Source organism: Sinocyclocheilus grahami, unplaced genomic scaffold (genome assembly GCF_001515645.1).
Source record: "Sinocyclocheilus grahami isolate Dianchi unplaced genomic scaffold, SAMN03320097.WGS_v1.1 scaffold776.1, whole genome shotgun sequence".
Lineage (NCBI taxonomy): Eukaryota > Metazoa > Chordata > Actinopteri > Cypriniformes > Cyprinidae > Sinocyclocheilus > Sinocyclocheilus grahami.
Window position 1 is genome coordinate 41,807 of NW_015505955.1, and position 10,793 is coordinate 52,599.

The 10,793-nt window shown below is 33.5% G+C and overlaps 1 protein-coding gene across 1 annotated transcript in view; it reads left to right on the plus strand.

Annotated features, from left to right (window-relative positions):
- kcnip4a (potassium voltage-gated channel interacting protein 4a) overlaps window positions 1-10,793 on the plus strand; it is a 40,039-nt gene extending 29,246 nt beyond the window's left edge. Inside the window, exons 3-8 of the mRNA XM_016245961.1 lie at window positions 5,288-5,357; window positions 6,719-6,789; window positions 8,108-8,215; window positions 8,649-8,753; window positions 10,013-10,075; window positions 10,292-10,793. Of these exons, the coding sequence (XP_016101447.1) occupies window positions 5,288-5,357; window positions 6,719-6,789; window positions 8,108-8,215; window positions 8,649-8,753; window positions 10,013-10,075; window positions 10,292-10,339 (465 nt within the window). The 3' untranslated portion in view covers window positions 10,340-10,793. The remainder of the gene's footprint in view (window positions 1-5,287; window positions 5,358-6,718; window positions 6,790-8,107; window positions 8,216-8,648; window positions 8,754-10,012; window positions 10,076-10,291) is intronic.

Here is a 10,793-nt window from a genome sequence, read left to right on the forward strand (position 1 = left end):
TTTTTCTTCTTATCACGCCAAGGGCACCAGAACTGCTGCCTCAAAAAATTACAAATAAATAAATAAAAAGAAGTGCATTGTTCAGTTCAGACTCTTGATCAGACACAAATTCAAAACCAAATGTGACCCTGGACCACAAAACCAGCCTTAAGTGGCTGGGGTATATTTGTAGCAATAGCCAAAAATACATTGTATATGGGTCTAAATTATTGATTTTTCTTTTATGCTATAACTAATTTTTGATTAGTAATATGCATTGCTAAGAACTTCATTTGGACAACTGACAAATGGTTGCATAAATTTCATTCCTTATGCCTCTTTCTGTACTAAGTTAAACTTTAACCCTTTCCTATACCAGCCGTATGTTTGTGAGTGTGTATGTGTATGTTAGACCAGTTTATGTGTGTATGTAGGATGTTAGACCAGTTTATGTGTTTATGTAGTATGTTAGACTAGTTTAAGTGTTTATGTAGTTAATAAAACCTTACTTGTATCACACTTGATGTGTTCATTGTTTGCTCATAACCGGAGTCACTAATCATGCAGATTTACGCTACAAGCTTTGTAGAATTGTACAGTAAGAAAGTTATTTCCCTTAACCAGGAAATTAACGTTCTTAGAATTGACAAGACAGTTGACCCTGAGAGGTCAGCTAAATATCTACAGCGGATCTAAAATATGAATAGTTAACTATAACTAGTTATGGTTAGTTATTCATATTTCACATGAGCTGATTCGCTACACTGGTTTTGTGGTCCAAGCTCACAAATAGTGCTGAGAGAAGTTTGTAGATGTTTGTATGGGAGAAATCGACCTTGTAGATCAGTGGAAGTCATGCACAATAATCTGTTCATAGTGGATTTTACAGATGAGAAGATTTCATTTTATGAGAGATGGCGGGCATATTTTTCTTCTTGCTAGGTTAATTACACTCCACAAATGATCCGGGCCTAAATTAAACTTGATTATCTGCAAAGTAGCTGAAAAAGAAAAAGTAACTGAATTTGCTACTAACAGGGTATTTCAGAATCATTTCGGCTTCATTCAGACTTTTCCTTAGTGTTATTTCAGTTGTATTATCCCATGACTCCTATGAATTAGTGGTAAGCTAAAACCAAAATATGCCAGATATTCTGTCCTTAATCCTCTGTGTGCCGTCAGTGAATGATCATGCTTCAGTAAGCTGAAAAAATATTTTAATTAGAGTCTGTGTATCTTAACTCTGTTAATGAACCCTGCAATGCTCCTGGAGTTTTGATAATGTGGAGAAGACTTTGGCAGTGATGGTTTCTGATGAGAGCGGTGTGTCTCTTAAAAGGTAATTACACGGGGTCTTTCTCATGCTGCCTGCACAAGAGACAGTCGATGACAGTAACACAAAACAATCCCTTTTAATTAACCAGAGCTCACTGTAACAGCACAGAACTTTCTCCGACACAGCCTTTTTATGTCAAAGATGTGAAGTGCTGGATTAGACAAAACAATTTACTGTAGGGCTTCTTTCATGTAGCAGAGCCCAAGGTAATTGGTGGTGCAGAGGACACAATTCAGACCGTTTTTGTTGTTATTTATGAATATTTGTGAATCGCCATTCAAACATGCATATCATGACAGTGTACAGTGAGTCTTTGGAAATGTTATCTTGAAGGAATAGCTCACCCAAAAAATTGCTGAAAATGTACTCACCATCAAGCCGTCCAAGATGTAGATGAGTTTGTTTCTTGATCTAAAATGTAGCATTGCATCTCATGCTCACCAGTGGATCCTCTGCAGTAAATGGGTGCCGTCAAAATGAGAGTCCAATAAGCTGATAAAAACATCACAGTAATCCACAAGTAATCCACACCACTCAGTTAATGTCTGTATACCGTGTACCGAATATAATGTTATACTGTATACTGAAGACATATGCCCTGACTGAATTCAGGCCGGCAGATTCTAACTGTTTTCTGACAGTGTGACAGACAGTTGTACGGTGTATTTTATTGAAGAATGTAAAAGCATGATCTAAGTGTAAATCCCTCCTGTGCTGTGCTTGTATCAAAAACCGCACAGTTTTCCCAGCACCTCTCAGTCCTCCAGTCCTCCTCCTCTAGTTGCTCAATACACAGCAAAGGGAATACTGTAATGAGGTTTCATATCTGGCTCTGAACGCCAGAGGCTGGTTTGTGATTATTTGATTTTCATGTCGTTTTATTGCTCAGAGTTTTGCCATGTACTGGTACATGTGGCCACTTTATAAAAGTCCATTATTTTGCCCTGCAGCCGGACGCTTCATTACGTCAGGTCTAAACATGCAATGTTTTCCAAAAAGTTCTTAACAGATTAGTTTAAAGATCAGTCTTTTATTATTTCCACAGACATGAAAAACTTGAAAATATCAGGCCATTTTCAAAATGTGGCTTTCCAGGCCTGAAAAAAACAGCTAAATTAATCCCAGCGTAGAAGAGACAGAGAAAAGTTATGGAAATTTTCATAGTGAAAATACATTTCATTGGTCATGCACAGCTTTTAAAATAAAAAAAATAAAAAACCTTAAAAGTTATCATGAGTGCAAATGTATTTGACAAATACCTACCAAGTGATCGCAAATGACTGCAAAAGTCACGGAAATTCACGTTGGCGTCAAAATTGGCATCACTAATGTGATGTGACACATTTTAGGGCAAGTTTGAATAAAATTTGGGTTCTAGATGGTCAGTGAATGACTTAAGTTGCAGCCTTTTCTTCACATAAAGCTACCATGTTGCTTCATAAGACTTAAAATATAGTCTAATATACTGTAGATTTTATATATGTCTGTAGAAATTATCTAATTTACATTTATAAAAAAATCATAAATTATATTTCGATGAACTTCCTTTATCTTAATCTATCTATCTATCTATCTATCTATCTATCTATCTATCTATCTATCTATCTATCTATCTATCTATCTATCTATCTATCTATCTATCTATCTATCTACACACACACACAAAAGTAGATGATTTAGATTATCTAGTCACTTCTGGTCACAGAAAATCAAATAACTGAAATCTCTCTTGGGTATGTAAACTAAAGATGTCTAAACAATTGTCTGCACTTATTCCTTGCTTGATATTGTAACACTGTAAAAGCATGCTTCATAATTGCTGCAATTGCCAAACCATTTATGATAAAGCAACAGCAATCAACTTCCCGGTCTACTGTGTAATCTAATCCAATTCCTGGGGTCCAAATGACACTGTTCCAGCTATTACAATTTTGGATTGTTCCATTTGTTAAGATCCTTCATATGACATACAGAGTCATGTGTTTATCATTGCTGGAGTGCAGTGTGGACAGATTTCTTTCATTATACGATCTATGGAAGCGCAAAATATGTGTATGTTTTTAAATAAGATATCATGCACAAGTTACAGACAGTTAATGATGCTAAGAATAAGGCATAAACATCAGAATGGACTTTATTTTGTGCTGTGGGTGTGGGATGTTTGGTCTTCATCATATAATTGCACAGATTATGTCAACAAAAATGGCACCTTTATTACTCACTTTAAATTGCAACCGGAAGGATGAATACATGCCCTCAAATTAAATATTAAAGCTACTTTGTTGCTACTCTACTTATCTGTTTCTCCATATAAAGCCGAATGTTAACCAGCCGTCAGAATCTAGTATTGTGCTTTGCATAAACTAGTTAAAGAACATCCCAGTTCTCAGTTCTTTTGCTACAAAGACGTGAATTAAAATAATACATCTAACAGAAAGTGGTGGCATCTTCTACGAGACAACGACATTAATTTCTTTCATTGCTTTTATGTCTGTCGTCAAGGGTGATGCATTGTTAAAAATGTGATTTGACTTGATTTTAGCTGGTTTATCATATCGAGGGGAACACATGAGTAATGCTGGAACTGCCTAATAAAGGTTTGCTAAATACGGATCTTATAAAGTTCAATCTGTAATCACTTTATCTGTCAGACTATCACTGCTTTAGTGATATTTAAATAAAAGCGATAATGTGCATCTGTCATATCTGCTACAATTTCAAAAATTAATAAAATACGCTAGTTTATTATTTATCTTCACCAGACATCTTACAACTCCCTTAACAAGAATAAGAAAAAAACTGCATTGTTGGTGTTGTGAGACAACACTCGTCCTCTCATAATTAATTCTCAGGCTTGAAAGGATCATTTCTGAAGAGCCGCTCATAAATGTGTTTATTAAACCAAAACGTCTGAGAGCGTTTCATCAGACAAGCATGACAGCTTAAACTATTGGTCATCTCGAGGAGGTCGATCTGCTTTTCAAAGCGTCATTTTTAGTGCAAGTCCTCACGTAAAATCGAATACAAATTCAAGCATTAAGCGTGCACATTCCTCACAATTTATTAGTGATACAACATGCTAGAGAAATCATATATGAGGTCTACCATTACCTAGTGATGAGTGATACTAGAGCAAAGAATTTTGATCTTACAACACTGGAAAAAAATGTAAAAGTCTGACAAGCACTTGCAATCTCTCTGAGCTCGTTTATTTGAAATGAAGGAGAGTCATATGAGATTATGTTCAATGCTGCAAATGCACTTCTAGCGCAATGTGTTTGCCTGCTGCTTGAAACTGCATTGTTGGTGTTGTGAGACAACACTCGTCCTCTCATAATTCATTCTCAGGCTTGAAAGGATCATTTCTGAAGAGCCGCTCATAAATGTGTTTATTAAACCAAAACGTCTGAGAGCGTTTCATCAGACAAGCATGACAGCTTAAACTATTGGTCATCTCGAGGAGGTCGATCTGCTTTTCAAAGCGTCATTTTTAGTGCAAGTCCTCACGTAAAATCGAATACAAATTCAAGCATTAAGCGTGCACATTCCTCACAATTTATTAGTGATACAACATGCTAGAGAAATCATATATGAGGTCTACCATTACCTAGTGATGAGTGATACTAGAGCAAAGAATTTTGATCTTACAACACTGGAAAAAAATGTAAAAGTCTGACAAGCACTTGCAATCTCTCTGAGCTCGTTTATTTGAAATGAAGGAGAGTCATATGAGATTATGTTCAATGCTGCAAATGCACTTCTAGCGCAATGTGTTTGCCTGCTGCTTCACATTTTCATTTATGATGCACATTAGAATGAGAATGGACAATGGATAATGTGTTTATTGCTCAGCAATGGTGCCATTTCCTATTTGGATGTTCATGCACATAATGGTTCTCTTGGTGAAATCACTCTTCAATAACATCTCAATAACATCTCAGTGATGGAAATGTCTGTATCTGTGTTTTTTAGGAATGCCCCAGTGGTGTGGTCAACGAAGACACATTTAAGGAAATTTACTCTCAGTTCTTCCCGCAGGGAGGTGAGTGGATCTAAAGTCATATATTCTCCATTAAATTTATACTGTATAGCATTTTTTAATACAACCTGTTCTGACCCTTTATAATATTTTGTTGGTGTAAACTGTTGTAAGTAACGTTGATTCAGTCTTATTAAACAATATTTTAGACTTGAATAAGCCAGTTAATTTAAATCTTACCATTTTAGGTTACCTGACAAAACATACTTTATTATTATTGTTATTTTGCAAAACAGGCTTATTGGAAAAACTTGCTTGTGGTGACTAAAAGTGTTTTCAGTAATATAGTATAATTTTCTGCCACGTAAGAAAAAAGTCCTGCATAATCATAACATAAAAAGTTGAATTTATCACATAAAAAGTCAAAATTGTGAGATACTAAGTCATGATGAGATAAAGATGATTTGAAAGATGACACAAAAGTCAAAATTGCAGATATTTATGACAAAAATTATATTTTTCATGTTATAATTTCCACTCTCTCATAATTTTGAGTATTATCTTACAATTATGCTTTAGTATCTCATAATTGTATCTTTCATAATTATGATTCACCAAAACTGTGAAAAACTAAAAAGCCATAACGACGACACAAAAGTCAAAATTAAAATACTGATACAATTACGAAAACAATCTTCTTTTTATGTTATCGTTTCGACTTGGTATCTCGTAATTTGGACTTTCATATTAAAAACTGCGAAGAACCGAAAAGTCATAATGGTGACCTGGAAGTCAAAATTAGGAGATATATCAAAATTATTACAAAAACGTATTGTGTCATCATTTTGACTTTCTCATAATATTGACTTTTTATCTCATAATTATGAATTAGGCCTAATTTTTATCTCATATTTATGACTGTGTCGTAACTATGACTTACCAAAGCATGATTTTGTGTATTTAACCCAGAAACTGTATAACATCAAATAGAAATGGAACATGAATTTGAAGAACTAAAAAAGCCCCAGAGGAAAGTTTTCCTCATCATTTCAGCAGACCAACACACACACACACACACCACTGATCTGAATGGAGGTCTCCCAGTGGAAAGAGCTGTTGTAGTGGTTCTCTTCTCTTTTGAGTCACATGATTTGTGCCACTGCAAAGTCAATGGAGTACTTTTATAATTATGGGTTTGAGCTTCTCTACATCATTTGTCAGGGTTTGTGACAGATCTCTCTCACGTGGCCCTACTCATTTCCAGCTCATTCACATACACACACTGCTTGCATTATTTATAGTATAATGGATCATAGCTTGTGCAAGCTCATGCATCCCCTTAGTTGTTGAACCGAATATGCTATGAAATGAGGTAATGACATTGCTGTGATTGAAGCTGAGAGGTTTCCTGTTTTATTTTTCAGATGCATCAACGTATGCACATTTTCTGTTCAATGCATTCGACACAGATCACAATGGCTCTATCAGTTTTGAGGTAAGTAATAATACTAACAGAGCATTCTGAAGATGATCACTCTCACACATGCATGACATAGTAGTGCACCTAATATTATTGTGTTGACACTGAATTGCAGTTTGATATTTGGATGTGGACTCTTGTGCATGTGCTAATTCTTTAAAGGTATAATGCATGCAGTTTTAACTGAAAAACTAATGAAAAAACATATAAAATCAATTGAAGTAAAATTTGAAATAATATATATCATAGATAAATAAACTAGTCAAATGACATGGGAATTATGACATACTTGGTTACATACTTAGTCAAATTTTAAAAGTATGAGATAAAAATTCATAATTATTACACAAAAGTTGAAATTATGAGATACGAATTCATAATTATGACAAAAACTGACTTTTTATTGCATAATTTCAACTATCTAATTGTTTCAACATTTTATCTCATAATCAAGTTATAATTATGAGATAGAAAGTCATAATTGTGACACAAAAGTCAACATTCTGGGATAGTGTGTTAAATTATGAGATACAGTCAAATTATGAGATACTAATTAGAAATGATGACAAAATGTAAAAACATTTATGTCATAATTTTGAATTAGTATCTCATAATTTTGTCTTTTTATTGCCATAATTATGACTTACCAAAGCATTATGTTTTCTTATGTGGCAGAAATGGGATTTTATAAAAACTGAATGAATGAATGAAAGACCTTAAAATACTCCCATTTCCCATTTATTTTACCTTAAAATCCTTAACCGCCGTTGAATAAATGTCTTGACTGACAGCATATTGTGCAATATGTGTAATACAGAGACATTAGGAAACATTTTAACTACCACTGAACCTTCAATTTGCACACAACAATGATTTCATTCTTTGGCAATAAACAAGCATTGCTGGTCCACAGCGATACAGTAATTAAACTAAACGAGAATATCCTCGTCTTGTTTTTAATAACAAAGTTTGGCTTGTCCTGTAGCCATTTAGCTCCCGCTAAGGCATATTTTGTCATATCTGGTAATTAAAAACCTTGAGTGCTCATGTGAAAAGTTCAGTTTGAAAGAATTCCTCTCATCATTTGGAAAATGGTTATTAAAGACATTTATTTCCATTCACGTATGCACTTTGCATGTATAATGGATTAGTGAGATCCATAACAAAACCATTAAAATACCTTGAGGTATCATATCATCATGTGAAATGAAGCAGTTTGGTTAGCAGAATAATCATCATTTATGTTCTAGCTGTAAATTACAGATTTATGATGATATGCAATAATATTCTGTTTGCTCTGACTGATTTCTCAATGTCTTTCATTGCATTACAGGATTTTGTGATGGGTCTCTCCATTCTCTTACGAGGCAGCGTTCAGGAGAAGCTTAACTGGGCATTTAACCTGTATGATATGAATAAAGATGGATATATAACAAAAGAGGTAATACTTGAAGATTATGAGTAACACTTTATAATAATGAACACTGCGTAACATGAATTCATTGTATAGGTGTCATGAACTAACAACAAACAATTAACTTTTATTATTCTAGTTTAGTGTTAATTTCCATATTATCTAATGCAGTTTTAAATGTCCTTAAAATTAAATGTCTTAATTACAACTTTTTAACATTTCTACATACAGTAAACTAATACAGTTTTAACTTTTCAAGTTAAAAATAGACAATAGCAATACATTTATACTATATTAATAAATGTGGAAAAAATGTTTTTCATTGTCAGTTCATGATAACAAATGCATTAATGAATGTTAACATATTAAACCTTATTGTAAAGTCTTGCCAGAAAATCACTTACGTGACAAGCGATCATATAAAACACTAACATGCCTGTCTATTGTTTGTGTTTTACAGGAAATGTTAGATATCATAAAGTCCATCTATGACATGATGGGGAAATGCACATATCCCATACTTAAAGAGGAAACTCCACGACAGCATGTGGAGATCTTTTTCCAGGTGAGATTGGCATCTAATTTATTTTGTAATGATTGTTCTTCATATAGAAAATATTTGCTAGATAGGACACTGGTAAAGCAAGTACACTTCCAGAATGTTCCCATCTATGTCATATTATTTATCAACAGGACCCTAGATCTAGTTTCTACTGATGCTGTTATAGAGGTTGTCTTGATGTAATTCTAAGCAAGAAAAATTTCTAAAGCTACAGTAAATAGAACAACCTTAAATGAACACACTGACCTCGTTTGTGTCATAAATATGAGATTAAAAGTCAAAATGATCGTACATTTTAGTCAAAGGTGTTGAAAATGAGATACAAAGGCCTAATTATGAGATAAAAGTTGAAATTATGAGATACTAATTATGACAACATTTTTAATACTTTGTCATAATTTTGACTTTTAATGTCATAATTTAAACTTTTTATCTCATTGTGACTGAGCATCTCATAATTTGGATTTTTAACTTATATTTATGACTATCAATGTCATAATTTACCAACACATCAATTTTCCTCTTATATGGCGGAAATGGGCTTCCATAAAAAAGTGAATAAAAAAGCAAATCCATTTCCAGAATGTTCCCATCTATGCCATGTTATATATCACCAGGAGCCTACCGTTCTAGTTTTTGCTGATGTTATTATAGTGATTGTCTAGATGTACTTCTAAGCAAGAAAAATGTCTAAAGCACATTGACCTTTGGAGCCTTTTTGTGTCTTGACAAAAAATGGATAAACCAAGTCATACTAAGTCACAAATATGAGAAAAAGTGATTCAAAAGTAAAAAAGTATTGTAAATTTTAGTCTAAGGATTTATAAACGGCATGTTTACTAAATATGAGATAAAAGTTTAATTTATGAGATACTAAGTCATTATGACATAAAATGTAGATTTTTGTCATCATTTTGACTTTTTATCTCATAATTATGACTTAGCATCTCATAATTCTCATATACACATTTTATCTCATATTTATGAATTTTAATGTCATAATTATCATTTACCAAAGCATGATTTTTTTCCCTTATGTGATGGAAATGGGCTTCCATAAAAGGGTGATTAAAAATTTGGAAAAAAGGAATTATTGCCAGACACAGCACTTTGGTTCATTGGTAAAGCAATGGTCCTACAGATCATGTTATCATGTAGATTGTCTAAATGTAATTCTAAGCAAGAAAAATGTCTAAAGCTAAATGAATAGAGCAACCTCAAATGAACAAACTGACCTTTTGACCCCTTTTGTGTCCTGACAGAAAATGGACAAAAACAGGGATGGAGTGGTCACTATAGATGAATTTATAGACTGCTGTCAAAACGTAGGTCTATTTTTGTTCTGAATGTGATGTTCTGCATCAATGTCTTTCTTGAAAACATTTACTATATGATTTTATTGAGTAGAGCGCTTAGAGAGAAACGCTCCTTACATAATGTTCATTGAGCCTGCAGCAGAATGTCGTCCTGAAGACAGTCCATTAGTCTTCACAGCTGAGGTGTTATTAAAGTGTTCACCTGTGTCTGTTTGTTCCCTACAGGACGAGAACATCATGAGATCAATGCAGCTTTTTGAGAACGTCATTTAACATCTGAATGGACTCTGTTGGCGGGCCAGCTCACATAACCACCTTTATACTCCACAAACCCGACATCCTCAATGATACAGTACAAGTCAGATTACTAGCAGTGCTTTACCCATAAACTAAAATTAACAGCATTTTGAATATCAAAGAAAAATTATTTTTACATTTTTTGTCATATACTTGTAAAAAATGTATACCTTTATTTAAGGTATAGTCTGATAATCATCTATTTCTCCTAAAGTATACTCTGTTAATCATCTATAACTAGAAGCCATTGTACATCTTAAAGTAACATTTCATACATTGGCCCTTAAACACAAACAGAGTTAATTTCTGTGCATAAATCCATTCTTAGATTGAAACAATTTACAAGGAATATTTGACATACAATTTACTTAACTCCTTAGTTAAAGGAATAGTTCACCCAACAATGATAGTTTGCTGAAAATTTACTCAA